Source organism: Micropterus dolomieu, linkage group LG19 (assembly GCF_021292245.1).
Source record: "Micropterus dolomieu isolate WLL.071019.BEF.003 ecotype Adirondacks linkage group LG19, ASM2129224v1, whole genome shotgun sequence".
Taxonomy (NCBI): domain Eukaryota; kingdom Metazoa; phylum Chordata; class Actinopteri; order Centrarchiformes; family Centrarchidae; genus Micropterus; species Micropterus dolomieu.
In genome coordinates this window covers 22,945,229-22,968,173 of record NC_060168.1, presented here as the reverse complement: position 1 = coordinate 22,968,173, position 22,945 = coordinate 22,945,229, and the positions used below count along the sequence as shown (strand labels likewise).

Genomic DNA, 22,945 nt, shown 5'->3' with positions numbered 1-22,945 from the left:
ATTTAAGCCTTTGGCTACACATGCAATACCCATTAGTAGAATCAATTCATTGTTGCTATTGATCTTTTCATGGGTTTTGTTGACAATAAGAGAAATCTAGAATATCACAAGATTTGTCCTTTAAAACCACTGTGCTGTATATGTTCAGGCATGTGAAAAGAGTAGTCAAATACATAAAAAAAAATATTTATTTCATTGCTTCAGCAACAGTATCACTATTTTTATACATCTCAGTGTATGTTTGGAGAGGAGGGTTATCCAACCGAAAAAACAGAAGAACATGATAGTTGGCGGATTAAGCATACTTTAAACAGTGGCAGAGGACTTACTTTCATTAGATATTGTGGTGTTTACTGAGTTTGCTTTCAGTTCCATCCTTATCTTTGAACTATTTCTATTCTCTTTGGTGTTATCTTTGATCTTTTGTTTTGTAGTAAAACATAATTAGTTCAGCCATGGTAGAATCTACTTCTTGTTAAAGTATTTTTAGCTGTCTCAATGCAAACCCCAGGGTTTTATATAGACTAATCCATTCTAACCTAGTGTAAATGGTAACTCTGTGCCATCGCTCATGCTTACTAATTTGAAATCTTTAATCTTGTGGGAGTGAGGCTTGACATCTCTAGAGTACCCAGCAGAAATGATGTTCAAGGCTTATGCCACAGTAATGACAAGCCACAATGAGCTGCGGCTTGATGACAGATTTATGTTGATGATGGTCTGATTCTACTACACTGAACTCCAACTACCACCCCAGGCTTTTCCCATGCAGCCGTAACTAATCTTCGGTATTGTAATACATTCTAATACTAAGTCTAGTGACTTAAAATTCATATTTGTGTGAACTACAATATCCTTCTCTATGTGATTTTATTCTATTTGCTGGGTTACTGAAAAAAACTCCTCCAGCTTCAAATTGCTACATCTGCTGTCAAAAATGTCATGACAGAATGAATTGTTTAGCACACACATTATCTAGAAAATATAATTTTTTTGAGCTCATTACATAACTTTTTTTTTTAAATGTGGTGATATGAGGAACTGAATTTTAATTTCTAAAGACACAAATGTAGAAATGTCAAACAAGACCAAAGATCTATGAGAGCTCTGTGGTTAAACTGTATGCTTACTTTAGATTATGTTGCAGGGGATCTGTCAAAGAATGGTCTTGATCTTGTATTTTCAATGTCCCTGCTGGGCGCTTGTGTGCTTTTGCACCTATTGGTTTCAACGCACCACAATCCTTGGAAACCATGTAAATAGAGCCGGCTCCAACTCAAACTCACAAAAAAAAAAAATGCTTAGCTTCATGCAAATATCCTCTGACGTGTGGGACAACAACCTTTGACATCCTTGTGTAAATCACTTAGTTTTTCTACTCAACTGTGTAAAAGAAAGTGAAGGAAAAGATGATTTCCTCTAGATCTCTATGATACAACTTTAAGGAGCTACTGGGATTTGAATCAGAAAAATGATGCATAGAGACACACAGCACAGATGTAGTGGTAATTGGTGAAGATACCTGTCCCTTTAAATGGGTAAACAAGGAGATAAGGTAGCCATACCACTTGGTTGAACCACTTGGCTAATCACATTCTGCCCCCCCTTGTTTAGTCCTTTTGTCCCTGTTGTGCACTATACATGGTATCAAATATATATTCTTAGCTAAAAGCTACAGTCATCTGTGACATTTTAATCAATGGTGACTCAACCAAGGGCATTTAACTGACAACCCTCATTTCCAACTCACCATTAGCACTTAACTTTGAAGGAAAAATATGTATTTAACTTAATATGAAGTGTTCAGCATTTACCTCCTTTTAGCTCTCCCCAAAGCAAAATCAAACAAACACTAGGTTCCCAACAGCGGCAGTTTAAATGGCAATCTCTGAGATAAACCTGAGGAACTGACCTTTCCCCCTCCCCAAGGGAGATGAATCTAGCATGGAGCTTCCTCAGTCCTACCCATCCTCCAGATGTCTCTCCAAGCCTCTCTGTATTCAGGCCACCTTTTTCACATCTAAGATCTGATATCAGCCTCCTGTCAGTCTCTGTGAAACAGTGCTAGCAGGATCTCTGATAGAGAGAAGGGACTGTACTGACTGCAAAAGACTGCTTTGATGTGTCTGCTTTGGGGCTTGAGATGGACTGCGGCACTAGTTAGCTCCTCACCACATAAGTTTGTTTTGTCATGTTTCTAGGCACTGTAAAGTGCTAAATTAATTTTCCATTTTGTTCTCTTGGATCAAAAAGCACACAAGCACATAGAAAAAAGTCTCTCTCTCTCAGAGAGAGAGAGAAACTCTGCTCCCAGTGTGACACAGGACAGATAGAGACAGAGCTGCGCTTTCTAACCTCATGCCCTAAATATAAAACACTAAGACAAAAACACTCTGCAAACATTTCCCAAATATACCCAAAATTCAAATTTATATCAGACACACAGAAACTCCCCTATATACTTGAAGAAATGCCCAAATATCAAATAATTGCTGCAAAATATGTCTCCTCATGCCATGAAGTGAGGACAACCAGTGGAAAGGGGGGGGAGGGGGAGAGGGAGAGAGGCCTGCATGCCAATTTATGCTGCTGCTGTATAAACCGTCATGTAAGCTGAATGGTTGTGTTCACATGCAGGCAGTATAAACACCACAATCAAAGTAGGGAGTTTGTCTCTCTCATCTTCTCCGTGTACTGTAGTCAAGGTAATGAGATGCAGTGATTAGAGGGGTGTGTGTGTGTGTGTGTGTGTGTGTGTGTGTGTGTGTGTGTGTGTGTGTGAAAAGAGATTCACCAGATGTGTGTCCCTTCATATGTTGTCCCCTGCATCCCCCCAACCCATTACATCCTGGATTCTTACAGAGGTAGTACAGTCTTTGTACAGTGAACATGTAATTAGAAACTGTGGACTGCTTGACTGTGATGATTAATGTCTTCCATTTGCTACATGCACCTATATGAATATGGAAAGAGGTGTCACTCCCATCAGTCACAGTGTAAATCACATCCTCTGATTGCATATGCTTGTTTTCCTGTTACCTGCTGCTCATTTCCCACTACCATAATCTTTTTCATCCATTAGCCATTTGCTAACTGCTTTAAGCGGCTTATGCAATGGTGTTTTCTCTTCTATATACGGTTTTAGCCCTTGATTAGTGTTCTGCAGTTCTGACCTTCCTCTGGCTACTCCCTCATGGTTATTAACTGCTTACAGTTGCTGTTATATGGAAGTAAAGTTTGGTGGCTTTATCCTTTTTTGCCCAGGGACAATAGCACCATAGCACTTACTGCATCAAAAGAGAGACATGAGAAAGCCAAGGGCCTGCAGGTGAGTCAGTGTGCGCTTGGCCCCGGTTATGGTCCACCTGTGCCTTAAACCAAAGAATAAAAGCTACTGGGGTTTTGCTGTCAATCTTTATAGTGTGGTGAGGCACATAGTCATATAGAAAATGATTCCCCCAAAGACAGACAGACAGACACACACACACACACACACACACACACACACACACACACACACAAAGACAGCCGCTGCACTCTACATGACCCATATTTTGGACATGACAATGAGGACGAAGGAAGTTGTAGGCATAGCCGCTGGCCTGTTTCGCTTGATAAAGCTGCTGGCTGGAACCAACAGCGTCATGACAAAGCCACCATAACTCTGGGTCTACCAGGGATTTTCTGAATCATACCCATAAAGGAGGCAGCCTAACAATGCTTTGTGAAATGCTAGTTTCTCATTTCACCCATGCTGCTAATGTAGAATTTCACTATGTCTAACGGTAGAAGTTGGTTTTTACCCATTTAATGAGAACTTTCACTGCATTGTTTGAGGACATTTTGGGTTTTGTCTAATTATTCTGGGACATTTCTGGCCACTACCAGATGCGTAGTGGAACATTCTGTAAAGATGGACTTTATTACAGTTTTAGAGGCAAATGTCAGGTCAGCCATATCATCAATGTGAATATTACTTTATCCTTATTCAAGATAATTACCATTGCAACTGAGCAATCCCTAAATATGTTTTTTAATAATTCAGATATTATAATTCCTTTATCATTGATGAAAGGAAGAAATATGTATTTACCCACCCAAGTACATTATTGGAAAATTATTTTACTTTCATATATGCACTGTTATCTGTTTACTACCTTAAACCCCATTCTGTTTTTTGTAAATCACTTACCTCTAACACGAGAAAAAAATCCTTTGGTCAAATCATCAAATGTTATCTAAAACTTTCTAACTCGCTATCACATGCCAAAAGCTGTTTCATATTTACATGTGGATTTAATTAACTCGTGCACCTTTCCCCCTTCTGAGCAACAAAATAATGCATGTGAAGCTTTTTAGATAGTGAACAGTACACACCAGATAATACGTTTTCTCAGATACACAGTATGAAGTGTTTTAGAACGAAATCGTTTTGTTTAAAACTTCTTCCCAAGTGGTTCCTTCCACTAAAACTGTATTGGGTCAAATATACAGTGACGTTTAATGTTAAATGTGAACTAGACATTTACAACAGATGTTCTGTATAAAAGGAGCAAGATCCAGCTTTTGTATAAGGATGAGCCAGTTTTTAAAGAGCGTGATATATTCTGTTTGTATCCTTGGTTAGTAGATCATGTAGTTATCAAGTTGGTCAGCTAAAATTGTCTAAATGCTCACTTTAACTAACAGAGTTAATTTGCTATCTGAGGGGAAATGAATTCCTAATGAGTGGAAAGTGTCTCCTGACATTTTTACCGCAGTGGTGAAACAATGATGTGTCTTTCACCCCAATGTCCAAGATGTTTAGATGGATAAACAATATGTAGGCATACGCCATTAGGCACATACTATAAACTGGTATTTATCAAAGAAGACTGTGCAGTAAGAATGTGTGCCCCTCACGCATACCAGGCATACACACTTTTCTAGAGATGGCTGCAGGTGATATAAGGTGGACGTGAAATTTAATGTGAAGAATGAAACTTTGTAAAACATTGTTTTATTACTAGCATTGTGGCTGGTATTGTTTTCACCTTGTGAGTCTGTGTGTGTGTGTGTGAGTGTGATCATGGCAAAGCGTGGGCCTAGAGACACCTACTGTAGCGGGAGCAAGTTTTTATTCAATATTTAATGTTCTTGCCAAACAACTGATGATTTATCTCTTGCCAGTAATGACAATTGACTATGCGAATGGCACAGTTCACCTGTTTCGCCACACTGATTTCTCTCATGTCATGTGTATGGTGCATCTCAAGCTCCATTGCACCGTACATACAGATTTGGCGTTTCAGCTGGTGTGACCCCATTGCAAATTTACCACTTTAATGTCAGAGAATATCAGAGATTTTTTTTTTTTTGCTGAATTTTACCCCCCCCGTCTCGGAAATATAAAAAAATCTACAAAGGCCCTAACTCGCCGTTGTACTTTCACAACCTCCACACATTTGCAAATAATATTGCTACAATAATACCTCCATACTTCATTGTATAACAGAGAAAAATGCACTACACTGCAGACACATACTGCAAAGATTAAATTACATGTCTTAAGTGTTTCATGACACATTTATCGAATGTACCACCCATTTATTGAAAAGCAAACATTTCTGATCCAAAAGGGAGCACAGGATTTGACACACTATTTCAGGCTACAATGTGGGCGTCTCATGGGGACATACAGACAAATGGAGGGAGTCTCAGCGGTCAAGAATCAAAGTGAGAGAAAGAAGACATTTAGGACTCACAGTATCTGTTCAACATGATAAAGAGATGTGTTCCTAGCCCTGTTATGGATGGTCTGAGCCTAGTGTGTGGCCTGAGATAACCATGAGCACAGTATGGCCATGCATGACTAATAAAGTGTGCGTCACCAGCTACAAAACCACGATAAAAATCACATCTTTTGAATATCAAGCCAGACACCAAGTTGTGTCCTCCAAACAGTCATAATAAAATGTCAGAACACATTTTTCTTGACCGCAATGTCTACAACTTTTACACAATGTCAATGTGATTTCAAATTTGATGCAGCTCAGACTAGGGCTTTGGAATATTGGATTATATTGAAATGACCATTTTATCAGCCGACCGAATAAGGGCTTTAGCTGAATTTTTTGGCCAACTCAACACACGAGTAGCATGTGACCACTGAAGCCTCTTTAGTTGGAAAACAGCAGTTCTGTTTCTTTCATATATCTTGTATCTGGCAATAACTGTCAAAATCAACCGAAATTCACTAACTACCTTGGAGTTGCTTATTTACAACACCTTTCTATATTTTAGGGGTTCAACGACTAATCAATGTAGTCGACAAAAATCAATTGTTAAATTCGCTGGCAACAAATTTAATAATGATTCGTTCATGACGTCATTGGGCCATAACTACACTGTCAGTTTAACGGAGTAAAGACGTTTACAGCTGGAGAATGTTTACCTGTTTGAAAGGACTGGATTTCAGCGGAACTTTCTGTTGCTGGAGCAGAAACTTTCATTAAAAGATGTATTTTTTGAAGGCAGTATTTATTTGTATTGTCTTGATTGTTAATTAGCACATGCCTAAGACAATTTATTTTTTGTTCTCCTCTAAAGAAAAACTTAGTTCGGCTATCGTCAGTTTTTTTTTAGCACACAATGATATCATTAATACTGCACTTCACCTGTCAAGGACAACTAGTCATCTCGCTAATGTGGAGAAAAAAAGTCTGCCAGTGATGCAGAGGTCATATCTCAAGGGATTTGTGAAAGTACATGATCTGGTGATATTATACCCTTGAAGCAGTTTTGCAGTTTTGTGTATAAAAGATCGTCACCTGCAGGCCACTTATGGCAAACAGCCTGCTTATATCACAAAGTGTCAGATAATGGACACCTACAGTGCGTGTCCAACCATAAATACAGAGCTACTTCTATGGAAACTGATTTTTGGAGACCCTATTAGATCTCCTGCTTTTACAGCAAAGACGGCTAAATGTCAATAAGGAGAACATTTTGATTGTGTTTCATACACAAAGCAACCCATGGTCATCAATGCATCTGTTTAATTACTGGCGGTGAAACTGTAATTGGGGCTTTGGAATGTAATTTCGTTCTTCCTGTAGAGTGTGAGTGTGAGTGTGTGTGTGGGGGGGGGTGAATTGTGTGCCACCAATTCATTTATGGTGTAGAGGAATTCAAACAGGCTTCTGCATTGTATCCCAACATGGAGCACCTGGAGAGGAGAGACCTTACTGCAGTTGTGTTATTTTATGAGCTGTAATCCCCCTCAACGGCCCACCCCATCCCCTTTACCACAAATTCTGCTTCACTGGTCGTGTGTGACCTCGGCTGGAGTAAAATAGAGAAGGAAGAACAATTGTGTTTGTTGTTTTGGCTTTTAGATTCACTGCAGCTTGGCCCAAGTTTCCTTATATGAGTGACCCTGGTGTTACTATGTGCTACATGAGCCACAGAAAGGGCTGTTACGTTAAAGTGCACCATTGCAAAAAATGTTAATAGTTTGAGCAAATATCTTTTAAATTGTAACTTTTCTGTAATACAATCTTATTTCCACTCAACCTCCTTGGACAAGGTAGTTTTTTAAAGTTGAGCTTCTAGCTCAATGTAGAACTGGAACTATTGATTATTATTTAAAGACTGTCGTACCGTAAGATAATGCAGGTACAATTCACAACTGAGTATACTAGAGGAAACCCTGAGATCATGATGTCTCTCTACCCTACATGTACATTAAAAGCAGTCCAAAGAGGAAATAAATCCTTGAAAATGTTACGTCAATTTAGGACAAATTTAGATTTCTGATAAAATAAGCCAAAAAACACAAAATTGAAGCCAATGGGTTAGGTTGAGGTGTAAATCTTACTTTGAGTTAATGATTAAGTGCAGTATGCTCTACTACTTAGCTTAGCTTTAGCCTGCAGTATTTGGTTGATAAATTACACGCCTCTGTAATTACTGATTGATTGCAGCACGGTTCTTAATGGTTCAGTTAATGTGATTTTGATTCAATTACAAAGCAGAGCTTTAGTTTGACTCCACTACCCACTATTTCTTTTTGTCCAACCATAGATTATGAGGTCTGTTTTTTGTAGGCCAAACGTTTCCTTCCCTCCACTTGACGTGAAGTTTAATCAGCATGGACTTTATGGTCAGACATAATGACATGATAGAGGGTTTCATAATGTTCCCCTACTTCATGTTCCTAATCGCAGAGAACATAATGACCCACAGCAATGAACCTCAGTGCCAAAGTGCTGCTCTAGTCAATATATGGCCATTTTAATCTCCCAGGGCCAGAGAAGAAGAGTGGAGAGGTCAACTTATTTGCATTACCATACCACTTTGTTACATCTTTTGTTACTAAGATATTGATGGGAATCCCATAGTATGCTGCATTGGTTTGTGTGCACAGAGTGAAATATGTTGAAACAAAGATGCACATGTGTTCTTAGCACAACTGTGGTTTAATACCATAGTGAAGCCAACTGAACCCTGCACATTTACACTCCACCCTCAGCTATCTACCTGGGGCCTCATGTATAAACGCTGCCTACACACAAAAAGGTTACGTACGCTGGTTTTCACGCACACGTGGGATGTATAAAAATTAACGTGACGTGAGAATGTGCGGGCCGTGGTGCAAAATTTTGTCTGGCTTTACAAAGCACTGATACTTTTTCACTTTAGTGTTTAGTGTTTGAAAAAGCATATTTATGTCCGCTGATACATCATAATAGTTTGATCATGTATGTGGATAATGTTTAACATCAGAAAACCTACTGGTATGTCATTTCTAATATATTATTCTCCTAACATAGGAGGAAACACCCTCTATAGCCTAACTGTGCTCAATATGATGGCGGCAAATGAATGGAAAGAAGACGCATGAAGTAGACAGATAATAGATCAAGTCTGGCTTATTAAGTGCAAAGTAAACCTGGTGAAACTTATATCACACAGATGGCAAGCCTTACTCACAGTGCAAAACAAGTTCGCTGGTAAACTGTTCATGTGCCATGGAGATGTTACCGCAAGTTGGGAGTTGTACCGTTGCCAAGGCGCAGAGGTATCCATACCATTACGCATTACACTCTCCAGAAGAAAACGCATTCCGGTGGCCATGCACTCGGAATAAATCAGGTGTGATGCGTAATTGCTCAGGTGAATGATGTGTAATTAAGTCAACAAGGTTTAGGCAAATAGGGAAGGCCTATAAAAGGATGAGTTAACATGATTTTGCTTACATGATAAGCAATGGCATGGCCAGTGCGGTGGTGCAGTGGTTAGCACTGTCGCCTCACAGCAAGAAGGTCGTGTGTGGAGTTTGCATGTTGTCCGCGTGGGTTCTCTTCGGGTGCTCCGGCTTCCTCCCACCATCCAAAGAGGTTAATGGTGTCTCCAAAATTGTCCTTAGGTGTGAGTGGTTGTCGGTTTATGTGTGGCCCTGCAATGGACCGCCTTTCACCCAGTGTCAGCTGGGATTGGCTCCAGCCCCCTGCGACCCTGTACGGTTGACGATGGATGGATAAGCAATGTCTGCTTTGGCACTGCTGGAGGACATTGTGCATGGAAGAATTCGGAGGGAGTGTGTGTTTATTGGCCCATGATGATGATGGCTCACGAGCCGATTCAGATTCCTCTTGGAACTCTGTGCTGAACTGGGCCCGGCTTTGGAAAGGGGAACCGCAAACAGTGCTCTACCAGTCCCTTTGCAAGTGCTCATCACACTTAGGTTCCTTGCAACTCGGCCTTCCAAAGGGAACTTGCTGACTGGTCGGGTATCTCACAATCATCCCATGCCAGGTGTATGGGAAGGCATAATCCGTCTGTCTCCCAAGTGTGATAAGCGGGCGATTGACTGCACTCACATTGCTATAAAGGCACCATCGGAAAATTAATTTGCGTATGTGACCAGAAAACATTTTCACTCCATCAATGTATCTGTGATGCGCAAATGTGCCTGACAAATGTTGTGGCACGCTGGCCTGAGTCAACCCATGACTCATTCATCCTGCGGAATAATAGTGTAGACTTCAAGCTGGGGCCATGCCAGATGGCTAGCTTCTTGGTAAGATGACAGAAACTATGATTTGTATTAGTGCATTTGGATTTTAATTTGAGGATGTGGTTAACATAGACCCTTAGGTGACAGTGGTTACCCTCTGTAGACATGCCTCCTCATCCCCTCACCAACCCTCTGACCGAGCAAGAGCAGCGGTACAATATTGTCCATGCTTGCGCTGGTGGGGAATGGACCATCGGGCAGCTGAAAGGCCGTTGCCGCTGTTTGGACCGCACTGGTGGCATGCTGTTGTACTGTCCACGGAAGGTATGTCGCATTGTGCAGGCATGCAGTGTGCTGCACAGTATGGCAAACAAACGTGGCATCCCTCTGCCACAGGAGCTGTGGAATGACGAACCTGAACCAGGCCCACAAAACAATGAGCCAAATGCAGCACACAATGTGAAACAGTGGTAATGCGGTCACCAAGAACATCATTAATTTTTTTTTAATTCAACGCATGTCTGACATTGTATTTACGATGTCCCTCTGTGACTCCAGCACAGCGTTCGTCAGGACACGGCCTGACTGCCTCACCTCAGCAGTGGAAGCAGGGGCGCAGCAGGGTGCGAACTGGATGCAGCAGGGTGCACGGAGTCAGCTGCTGTGAAAACGCTGGCCTCGCAGTCAAGATCCCCCTCTCCTCCTTGTGAAGTCTCTCTGGCTTCAAAAACCCAGATTTTCCATCAAATCTGTGACAATAAATTACATTATAGTGTAACAATTCATTGTGTCCAGCTGACTTGTGCATAAATTGGAATGTGATGTGACACTGAGTAGTCAGGTCTGTTGCAAGTGGTCTGTAAATTCAGCTGCAAGGTTTAAGTCACCGTGTGTTTCATGTACTTACCAGAAAGAAAAACACATGTCTGAGTCGCCCTCACAATGCTGGCAGGACGCCACACAGGAGAGTTTCCCTTTCTTCTTGTGGCGTCAGCTCCGGCTTTCCTGTGCCTCCACCTGTGGCAGTGACACTCTGCAGTGACACGTTTTTTGAAGTCTACTTTTATGTCTGACCATTTCTTGTTTATTTCTTCCATTGTACGTGTCTCTGAGCCGGCTGCATTGACTGCCATTGTGACACAGTGCCACTCTGTTGCCTTGCGTTTGTTGCTGATACCAGAAGATAAACCACCAAATAAAATATTTTTTCGCGTCTCCACTTCACTGATCAGCACCTCAATCTCAGACTCTCTGAAGTTTCTCTTTTTTTGTTTGTTTTGCCATTTTTATTTGCACCGTGCAGCTGATGGGGGCGTATTTATAGTCATTTGCATAGTAATTTATGGGAGGAGCCAAGGTGGAGTATGTGTCTCGTGCAGGTGCGCTCAATTTCACATTGATTGGGATGTATAAAGGAAAGGTGCGCAGGACCTGGCGTACGCCTGGTTTTATACATGTGGATATTTCTGTGCGTACATACTTTTCAAATTCTGAGTACGCCATATCTCAGTATGAAGCTGCGCAGTCTTTTATACATGAGGCCCCTGGTCTTCCTCTTGTATTTTTAATATTATTTTTTTAATTTCATTGCAATTAAAATCTCTTTTGCAAGAGAGACCTGGCCAAGATGCAGGATAACATAACATAAAGAACAGTTTCCAACATATAAAAGACATCAAGTACACATACATATGTAACACAAGCCCCTGTATTGAATAAGGCAGAATACAACTTTATAAACAGCAACACTGACCAGTGTTCACCTGCTCCATATCCTTCAGAGTTGAAACAAACTGTCTATAAGAAATAAAGGCAGTCAGTTTCAACGAGTTCTGAAGAAGGAAGCCAGAGCACTTAAATTTTTGACTATACCTGTGACTACAGCCAAGTGCTGAAAAGTATTTTTCCCAACTGGCAGACTAAATGTAGAGTGTGGCCATTGTCAGTACTGATAAGACAAGTACAAACATTAAACTCACAGTGCCAAACAAGTTCGCTGGTAAACAGATTTTTAGGGCTCAAACTGCAAAGCGGTAGAACTATTGTTTTTGTCTGTTTTAGTTATTATTATTATTATTATTATTTGTTGTCTGCGTGCATCAGCTTCCATAGAAATATGAACTCAATCGGCCACATGGTGGCGCTGTAAATAAGGCTTAAAAATGCAAACTTTGAAAGGCCACGCCCCTTACACTGTAAGTCTGATTGACTCACACAGGTGCAGCTCAATGTACTGTACAAAAAATCTTCAAGGTCCGCCATTTTGAATTTTTGGAAAATCACATTTTGACATCTCCTCCTAGACCGTAGCTCAGATTGCCACCAAATTTTCAGTGAATCATCATTGGATCAAGCCTTATTAAAAGTTGTATAAAGCATGTCGATATGTAAATGCTCCGTACTTGTATAGCGCCTTTCTAGTCTTTTTGACCACTCAAAGCGCTTTTACACTACATCCACCAGTCACACACATTCATACACTGAGCCTAAGTGCTCAAACGGAAACTAACATTCACACTCACTCATACATATAGCCGCCAGGGGCAAATCAGGGTTCAGTATCTTGCCCAAGGACACTTCGACACGCAACCAGGGGGAGACAGGGATTGAACCGCCGACCTTCCGATTAACGGCCAACCCGCTCTTCCTCCTGAGCCACAGCCGCCCCGATATCTCAATTACATTTCAAGATATGGACCAATGAACTTCGAAAGGGGCGTGGCTCTGGACATAAATGACCACAAATCAGCAACCGTAGGGCCGATCATCACAAAACTCACAGGACATGTTCAGAACTGTGCCCCAGATGTACCTGAACAGTTTGATGTACATACGTCCCTAGGGGGCGCTACAAACGCAAGAAAGGTGGTTAGCATTACACAAATTACACTATAAATCCCATATTCATTCTCCAATCATCACAAATCTCTCAGGATATGTCCTCATAAGTAACTGAAACATGCCATGAAAGTTTCATTCAATTCGACCACCCGGGCGCGCTATAAATGCAAACAAACTGCAGGGGATAAAACGCAGATCAGGCAACAAAATGCATATTGTTTGTCCAATCAACACAAAACTTCCAGGATATGTCTACATAAGCACCTTACACATACCCTGAATGTCTTATTCAAATCGACCACTAGGGGGCGCTATAAATGCATCGTAACTGGATGTCAAATGATACAAATCAAGCTATAGATCAGAAAATAGTTGTCCAGTTGTTACAAAACTTGCAGGATATGTTTTATAACAATGTTGAACCTGGGAATCGCCGCTTGCGGCTATATTTAAATTTGTATACCATTTTGTATTTGTAATTGTACAATATGTGTTCACCACTACCTCCCGAGGGAAACACATAGCAGCTGTAAAGTTATTAAATGCTCCACTATGGTCACAAGCTACTTACTAAATGTATTTCTGCGCCTGAAAGCGATGCTGATGAGAGTGAACCAGGCTACAATGAGCTGAAAGATGCAAAAAAGTTCTATAGAGCTGAAGGCAGAGTCGGGTGATAATTTGCTTTGGGTCTGTCACTATGAGTGATCCCTTTTACATTATACATAGTAATTTAATACATTATTAATATAATATTTTTTTTTTTGCCATATCAAAGATCTACATCACTTTTCTTACCCTCATTCTTCAGTTTATCTTGGATTAGATCTACTTGCATTGTAGTTTACAGGTTAGAACAGTTTGTTGCTATGAGGTGATATATTTAACTTAACTAGCTTTCTTTTAACACTGTCTTTTTTCTCTGCATGTGTGTGTGAAGAGAGAGGTATGCAGGACACACAAAAACACATTTGATTTGAACCTCTATGAGCATGCCTGAAAGGTTTTGGTGGTTCCTTGCATGACCAATGGACAATGTTGCATTTTAATGCGCTTCCAGCTTAGCATTAGCTGGCTACATTTCTGCAGAGATTAAAAGTTTACCCTGAGCTGATGCTCATCAGTTACACTTCATGATGCATTTATTATTCAGTGGCTTGGGGGTTTGATTTCGGCTGGCAGCAGAGGCATGTCACAAACACATGGTTTAGTGTGGGCAAGGAATAGGCAGGGAGAGACCCTTATTTCACTTCCAGGATGACAAACAACATTTTATAAAATGCCAAAGATTTTAAACTTGTGAACTGAGACGAAAACTAAGCTTTTAAAATGGTGTGAGTCTTAATATGAGAAAAGGGATATGCGCCCTGAGGACAAAACTGCAGTTTTCTATCCTCCAGCATCAGGATTTCAGTGAACATTACTATGTCTAAAAGGCATGGTAAAGGAGGTTGTTTTGCACATTTCACATAACAGAAACAGAGAGAAGTCATATACGGTTTGAATGAAATGGGCAGAAAACCATCAGTCACATCGCACAGCCCGAGGTGTCAGCCACTGAAGGCACTGGCTGACTGCTAGACACCATCAGTAAGCTGTCACCTCCACCATATATCCAAACACAAATCTGATGCCCACTGAAGCAGTGGGGAGATCTGTGACACAACTTTCTTCAGTCAGGGGTTTTAGATTTGACTGTGTGGCTATGTGTGCTCACCAACTACCTTTTTTATTAAAAGGTATGACAAATATTTATAATCAGGAGGGAGGTTAGTTAGTTTTGCTTAAAGTCAGTGTTTCAGGGATTTTTTCAGGCTGCAGACAAACTTACAATGCAAAATTAAACCAGCTATAGAAAAAACAAATCCATACATTCCTCTGAGAAAAAGCAGAGTAACTAATGACTTGTTTTTGAAGTTTGTTTGTTTTTTTTCCCCAGCATATCCTCAATGGATTTTAAAGCTTACCGGCACAAAAATATGAACTCTATGTTTATCTTTTGATGAATTTTCTTTGTATCGCTAATCTTCATATTTCATTGATAAGTACACCACTACTGTTCATGGTGGTGCTGGCTGTGGAGAGCAAACCGTCTGTTCGACTCTTGTCTCCAGCTTGGCTCTCATTTTTTAGTCATTAACTCACGTAAACATCCCATCTGTCCTCCTTTCATGCTTCTTCTTTCGTCAGCACTCCTCGCTGCTCTAGTCTGAGTTTCAGCCAAGTGTGTGGGGATTTCCTGTGTTTTCAGAAAGGATAAGAGAGCCCCAAAAGTGTCTGTGACGGTCTAAATCAAGGTGAAATCCCAGTAATATTCAGTTGATACTTTTTTTTCACACCGCTGTGTTAAAAAAACAAATTAAACCCTGCATATGAATTCAAAGCATATCTGCTTTGTTTACGTGTCTGTTTTTTATGTGAATTTTCTCCTTAAATTCAGCATTTGCAATTCAAACTGGTATGCAAAAGTATTCTCTGCTTCAGGATTTTTCAAATCACAGGTAGAAAGGACATATTTTTCAAGTTTTTTGAAGTGTACACATGAAAATGTTTAAGAGACAAGCCACATTATCAATTATTTGTTGGTTATTAAACATATAAAATGAAGGTTTGCTTTCCTCTTCCCTTTACTGTTTACTAGCCTCCAGATATTACTTTGCTTTTGCCGATACTTCTATACCAGCTGGGACTAACATCAGAATTTAATTAAAAGCTATCACAGAAAGATTTTGTACTCGCCCACCAATTGAGCTTTTGAAGTCTGGACTGGCTAAATTGTGTTTACTACTTTCCAGAATGTTTCCTGTGACCAACACTACCATTCTTTGCTAATTAACAGGTGCTTCTTAGAAAGGGCCTCAAAAGTAAATTATACCACATTTTGATACAAACAATTTGAAGGGGGCATTTTAAGTTTTTTAATATTTCTTGTAATCTTTATCCTTAGGAAACCCCTTTTCACTTTACACTATTAAAGTTAAAGATTGTGATACACCATCTTGATGCACTTACATTGAGTACAGCAGCAGCTTAAGTGCTTGATCAACAACTTTACGACACCAGAAAGTGGCACAGTGATCCTTCATCCCTCATCAGTGCTCCTTCACAAAATCTAGGGTTGTAAAAGCATGGTTATATAGAGACTACTCTCAGGACGAGTCAGTAAACTACTGTGGCTGACCAACTAACAGCTAAGGTGCAAGCCAGCTAGGAACATGCCAGTGCTAGTCAGTCTCAATACCTCTCTGAGCTTCTTTTTCTTTCCCCAGTTTACTACCTTCTGGTATTTTGTTTGCAGTTAAATTTATTTAAATTATAGAGTTATTTAAAAAGGGGAAATTAGCAAAATTGCTGACTTTCACTTAACTGTCAAGCTTGCCAATTGTCAATTGCTGACAGGGCAGCTCACACAGAGACATGTCAAAAAACTGCAAATAAGATTTTTAATTAATAAAAGTGGATTGTGCAACACAGCACTGTTCCTTTAAAGGTAAGCACTGTGAAGTCAGTTTGCTATTGGTCAATTACTTTGTTTAATTCACTTTATTTATTTTATGGGAAGCGTACATTAAAACATAAACATTATCATTTGATGCACTGTACCAGATTATAGTTTCAAGCTAATTTGCATCTGCAGTCATGGTAACAATACAATAATAAATACCTTTGCTAAGGCTGACTAGAATGCTACCATCACAATATCACAATATCGCCAAACAGCATCCCAGTTATATCGTGACATCCACCAAAACAATCACAATACGACCCCAAGCCACATCGCTCAGCCCCAGCACAAATCAACAACACAACTTTGTTCACAAAAGTTAAATACAAATTTTATATTTCAATGAAAATGCTAAGAAAAGCAAGTCTAAATTTAAAAGAATGATTATTACCATTTAAGTTATTTTAGCACTATAGACCATCAGTGCTTAAAATGAGAAGTATGTGCTCAGGAAAAAAACTAGATGTGTTCAAGGACAGTTGTCCTAAGAGATGTCACTTGGTACAAAATGATCCACCAATTCCTCTTCAAACTGACTAGACCCAATACCAAACCTCCTTTTCCCTGCACTTCACAAGCTCTGACTGAAACTGGAAGCTCTGAGCTCAGACTGAGAGCAAAATGACTCTTGAGTTATAAGATGCCACTAATAAAATGACACCTATGGGCAACTGATTTGGGTCATTGAAAGTGCATTAAAAGCTGTTTAGCTTCCTGCTGTGAGAGGACACTGCTCACCACAGTTTACAGTAAACAGGCATCTGAAACTGAAAATAATGAGCTCTCAGATTCTTAGAGATTGGTGTGAACTGGAGAATCTGGAAAGCTTTGTTCTTCGATTCTAATTTTGACATTTAAAGATTCTTTAGATAGATACTTTAGATAGCTAAAAATTTTTCTTTTATAAAACAAATTGCAGTAACTCTAGAAGTATCTCAGTGACATATACATCATCTTAATTGGGCATCCATTGGAGTACAAGATACCTGCCACCAAACAATGCAAATCTTAAGTTGTTTTTAAAAGGGTGTTTGAATACATTTAGGTTTGATTTTTTTTGTCCTGTAAGCCCATTGACAGTGCATTAAAACAGTTCCACATATTTAAAACCAAATATAAGAAACCAAACATTTCTCATCAATAAAGTGAGGATTCTCTCAGTGAAGTCGACAGTAACTTCCCTTTTTATATCCCTAACTGGATTATAGCTTTTTTGCTAATATTCATCTCCAAAGATATCAGTCATATAATTTGTTTATGTTAAAAGATAGTAGGCCTACCAAGTCTACCTGTTTCACATACGCAAAAACGTGCACACACACACTATCAAATGGACACACAATAACCAGGCTGATGAGGACCCAGCTCAATCGGCTAATAAGACTTGTGATATTTCCAGTTCTGACTCATCATCTCCCACTGACTGGAGGCAAGGGCAGCAGGGATCCATGGTGTGATTCTTTGCCTTTCAACGCAATTCACTATGCTTCACTCTCAATTGGCCAATGAATAAATACACATCAGATGACCTGAGGACACGGATGCATTTGCACAGTTTGAGTGTCCAGCGTTTTGATCTTCACATCCTGGTGAAGTCAGCGTGTGTGATCGCTTTGCGCTGGATACTGTGATGGAAATTCTTGTGAGTTAGTCAACTCTTACTGAAGAAGAAGGTTTCAGAAAACTCAGGATATCTTAAGCAGTAACATTTATTGAAGCCTAGCCGGGGAGACAAAGGCATCAGCAGTACAGAGTAAGAACACAGTATAGTACCAAACCTTATCTGAAGGATACCTCCTGGTCAGAGTATTTATCCTTCCTAGAACTACAGAGGTTCACTAAGTGTCCAAATAAGGTTTTGTTCACAGATCTGTGTGTTAAGATTCGATTGGATATTGGTTCAAAACAAGACAATGTGCTTATCTAAGTTATCCTAAGTCACATTGAATGTCATTCAAGTCATGAAAGAGAGCCAGTCAATCTGTCCGTAATAAAATAAAAATAATCTTGACCTTGGATTACCTAGAAGATGGACCACAGAGTCCTTCCTTTCCAAGCAGCTGTGTCAGACAGTCAACCCCACAGACAGAGAGGAGAGAGTTTGACCTACTCATTCGGAGAGTCACAGGCTGTCACCTTTGGCTTACTTTAGCTCAGCAAATGGCCCTAACGTGACCTTGGGGAGCCTGTGTGATATTAACCTTAAAGAAGGAAATTCCCTCACAGATGAACAATCTATTTATTGTCCTTACGGCAGCAGTGTACCAGAAACAAAAACAAACTTTTTTTAAGACCTTAACTTTATGACACATCAAGTGTCTTTACAGTCCCCAATTGGGTGCGCACAACTTCAACTGGGCTATCCACCGCCAATATCTTTTTAGTTCTGACAAAAATGTGACAATAGCCTGCTCCGGAGCAGGTTATGTTCAAGACACAAATCTAATCTAAATATGAACATATATTTTGGTATTCAATAAGTTTAATATGAATTTGTTTAGTATACTTTAGGTTGCATTTATTTCTTATAAATGAGACTAGTCATGGCGTAGATCAGTTTTCAGTAAATGTTGGGAACTGAAACCATGGTTGAGATAACTTTCGACCACTAAGCATGAATGCATTTTTCGTTTACGTGTTACATAGTTTTTGATGTCAAAACACTGACACACAGTTGCTACAGCAACACTAAGCAACACATTCATTTAAAGCCTGTAAACTTACACATTCATATAGTCAATGATTTTGTGTCCTACTACATGTGGTTGCTGCAACTTTGTTACTTTTAGCCTTGATTATGTGATAAACTTCTTTTTATTTGTCTAATATTATAGTTTGGTCTTCGTTTGAAAAATATGACACTCATAACACTGCCCTTTTTATATGAATGCGCTCATAGCTGGAATGGAAAACCCTGGGTTGATGACCAGTGATGTGTGACCGCTGAGCTTGATCGCAGTTGTAAGGGTTAGTTATGCCAGATAACAAAATGATATCCTCAGTATGCTGAACTTGCTTCATAGTATAGGCACCTGGAGTCACTGAGGTCTAAAGCGCTACTGGCAACAAACAGCCAACTGACACTGTGGTAAATGGATAGCTACAGAGTTTGTGGGTTGCAGTGGGCTTGCTGCGCAGTGGACATATGGTATGACTTGTAGCACAGACTTGCAGTGCATGAATCATACCTTTCCATAATTTAAACACACCAACTAAGTGCACAGGTACTTATTATATATTGTAATCGTGAGTGCCACCACCATAACCATGTTGTTGCCCCCACTGATAAGTGAAACTTTACCCAATGAAAGCACTCATCTTTTGTTAAAAACATGATCTCTAGTGTAAGGTATCGATAAAGTATTGTTAAAGTATACATTATTGCCAAAATTTAGTTATCAAATTAGCACCGATACTATACGCAGCCCTGACTTAAACATATGCAGCACCAAACTAATTCATCTTGGAAAATAAAGAGGAATGCACTGTAAACCAGGAACATACAGCCCAGAAACAACACATGATAAATGCTACCAATTAGGAGCAAAATTTCAAGCAGCTGAAGGGAACTGGGGAAAAGTGAAGAAAAACATAGTTCTGCTGTGATTGAAATTTCTCCCTTGAAAGGTCCCTTAACCAAACCTGCTTAAAAAACCCACGTGCAACTACACTAGGTCGCAGAATAGGTTCAGGAAACCAGAGTCTCTTTCTCTCATACACTCATCCACACACAGATCTACTAACCCCCAAGCCATCAACCTCTCAGACTATGAAATTAACTTTGTTACATATTAGACCCTTCATTTCTGTTTCCCATTTCCTCTTGTCGACTATCATCCTGCTCGAAATTATACCAGTGCAGCTTGTGCACTAATTTACATGACAATCTCTTTTTCACATCTCTTACAACACTTCCTGTCTGTCACACCCACCGACCCACCCCCCTCCTCTCCATCTCATCTCCTCTTTCCTATCTGAACCATTTCTCTCCATCTCCCAGCCCCATCCTCTACTTTACTAATCTCACAGCCGCCTTCAGCTAAATGAATATCCCTCTCAATTCCTTGTTTGCATTTCTCTCCATTCCAGTTTGCTCCATTCCCATTTTCACCCTCCATCTCTCTCCCTTCACCCTTCATCCCGTTCCCCTCGCCACCTTCATCAGATTCCGCCTGTCTCTTACACCTGCCCTACTCGATCCCTTCCTTTTCCCACTCCATCCGAATGTACGTGAAGAGCAGAGAGACTGGTAGGAGAGCATATGATTTCTCAGAGGAGGTGCTGTCAGTTGACAGCTCTCCAGGCTAAGAGCTGCTCTCCTCACCCCTGGGTTCACAGAGTCATGGCTCTGTTCCACTCCAGGATTATGCAGATCTTAATTCCCTTCCGCTCACACCTGAGGTTGGCGGGGCATGAAATAAGGAAAGTGTTCACTGCAAATAAAAGTTTTTGCCACCAAGAAGGATAGAGAGGGGGAGGATGAGAGGAAGCGGGCATCGAAGGATAAAGGAAGAGAGAAAAGGGAGCTTGGTTGCTGGAGATGATCTGAGTGAGTGAATGAGGAAGGAAAGAGACGTGAGGTTTGTGGTACAAACTGTGAGACTAAAGAAGGGAGCAGAGAAGGAGAGATGGAGCTGTTTTTGTTTTGTCTGTCTCCTGACGCACTGAACACGCACCGACTGAAGCTTGCCCCCGTTTCTTACAATAATGAATCGACTCACTTTTCTTGCTGTTTTAAAAAAAAAAAAAAAATCAGGGATGCAAATTCTTGCATGACATCTTTCAATGACGTGCATGCATTTCGCAGTGACCTCTTTGTTACTGCTAAAATGTGAATCACCTCATGGATATCATATCATACACTGGAGTCGTAACGTCACCCTTAAGCTCACCCAAAAGCCACCAATCGCTCCTGCAATCCAAGCAGGAATTCCACAGGTAGTTTTCGCCAGGGCATATTTTCTCTAGGCACTAAAACAACCGGGTTTGATATCTGATGCCTTTTTTTCATAGTAAATAGTAGTAGCCCATTACTAAATTTGCATTTGCAGCCACTTTAAAAACTGCGACCATGAAATGACATCGTGATTTCCAGAGTTGGTGGCGAGAGATCCCAGTTGGCTCTGCGCGTAAAATGCTGGATTATTTGTGAAATCATACATTCATCATGTTCGCTCGATGTGACGCTATGTAACGGGCCATTTTCCCGTTTCATTGAATAGCAGCAACAACTGATACATGGCCAGTTAGTTTTAGGTAGATTTCTTTCGCCTCAACAATAACAACAACATTAACAATTGATAATTAACTTGAGAGCGGCATACTAATCAAGTGAAAAAGTCTATGAAATGATAGATGTGATGTGAACAGCACGGTACAGCGTCGACTTTAACTGTCGAAAAGTTAATATCAAGCAGCTGATGAGAGAGAAAATAACTCGCACAACACAGACAACAATAAATGTTAGTGCGCCTCACCTGATAAAGCCTCCTTGGAAAAAGCAGAAAGACAAGACATACAGAATCCGAATGACCTGTGGGAGCATTCTCTGGCTCAAAATCTCTCCTCAGTCCCGTTGAATAACTTGCAGAAAATAATTTCCGAAATCAGCAAATCCACTGAGCAGCTTGTGAGACTGGGCTAGAGGTGGAAGGCATCGTCTCTCTCAGTGATCCAAGCTTGTCTTTGGGGAAACTTCTCCCCCTCCCACCAAGTCCAGAGGGCTGCACACATCCACACAGCAGGCTTTCTGCTTCAGGCGGCAGGACAGCACTGATCGGTCAGTCAGTGTGTTGGTGCTTGTTTTGAAAGGGAGTGTCAATTTGCGTGTCAGTGAGTGTGTTTTTGTGACAGTGTGAGGTTTCACTCGCTTTTTTTTTTTGCTCGTATATTTACCCCTCCCTCCAAAAATTGAAACAGGGTGAACAGTAGCTTTTGTTTTGATTGCTGCCTCATGTGTTAATTAGGCTTAATTAGGACGGAGGGAGTGATGGCTGAGATGATGAGCTAAATTGCAGTGCTGAATACATTCTGGTGATGACCAGTCTGGAGTGAAATCCTAATAAATATTTTAGTTATCAGGAGACTTGGTGGAGGAGGAAAACAAAGTGCATATTTATGTGTAGGATTACAGCCTAGAGTTGAATTCTTGTAATGGGCTGAAATGGTTTTTGTTGTTAATTGAGTCAGTATCTCTAAATGAATGTCAATTTTCTTTTCCCCATTTATAAGTGTTGTGCACCTGGTAGGCCACTAGAGGACAGAGCTGGCAATGGACTTTAAAGGTGCACTTATCGATATTTCAAATAAAACATCGATCTTGGTGTTATGTGAAAGCAGTGACTTGTAGTGAAGTACTCAGAGGCAATTATTGCGCAAATTCCGACAACTCAAATAGTTTAGCATCTTCCTGCTTTCAGCATTTTGTTTTATTTTTGTAGCAAAAAAGCTCTGTTAAATCCTGTTCCTGTGGTTGCAAAAAGAAGTCTGGTTCTATTAGAAATATTGGAAAAATGAGGCTACTTCTCACCTGATTTATTACCTCAGTGTACAGTTTCCTAATGAGTACAGCCTGATGTTCATTTAGTAAATTATGGTCC

The 22,945-nt window shown here is 40.3% G+C and overlaps 2 protein-coding genes and 1 long non-coding RNA gene across 6 annotated transcripts in view; 1 reads left to right on the top strand and 2 right to left on the bottom strand.

Moving 5' to 3' along the window:
- The window catches only part of glra4a (glycine receptor, alpha 4a), a 58,559-nt gene extending 36,354 nt beyond the window's left edge, over positions 1-22,205 (bottom strand). For all 3 annotated transcript variants that reach the window (XM_046031412.1, XM_046031411.1, XM_046031413.1), the window contains exon 1: positions 21,824-22,205. In XM_046031412.1, coding sequence (XP_045887368.1) covers positions 21,824-21,891 — 68 coding nt within the window. In that variant the 5' untranslated portion in view covers positions 21,892-22,205. The remainder of the gene's footprint in view (positions 1-21,823) is intronic.
- On the top strand, positions 9,424-10,736 carry LOC123958156 (putative nuclease HARBI1). 2 transcript variants are annotated; one of them, XM_046031415.1, is made up of 3 exons: positions 9,424-10,063; positions 10,164-10,470; positions 10,559-10,736. In XM_046031415.1, the coding sequence occupies exons 2-3, from the start codon at positions 10,166-10,168 to the stop codon at positions 10,665-10,667; spliced, it is 414 nt and encodes a 137-aa protein (XP_045887371.1). In that variant the 5' UTR covers positions 9,424-10,063; positions 10,164-10,165; the 3' UTR covers positions 10,668-10,736. The 2 variants fall into 2 exon arrangements, with proteins under 2 accessions (XP_045887371.1, XP_045887370.1); XM_046031414.1 differs by having other exon boundaries at positions 9,424-10,470.
- On the bottom strand, positions 10,112-11,251 carry LOC123958158. The gene is made up of 3 exons (XR_006822011.1): positions 10,908-11,251; positions 10,595-10,749; positions 10,112-10,415 (listed from the first exon to the last, which is right to left on the bottom strand). It is a non-coding gene; the product is annotated as an uncharacterized LOC123958158 (long non-coding RNA).
- Positions 22,206-22,945: the final 740 nt, after the last annotated feature.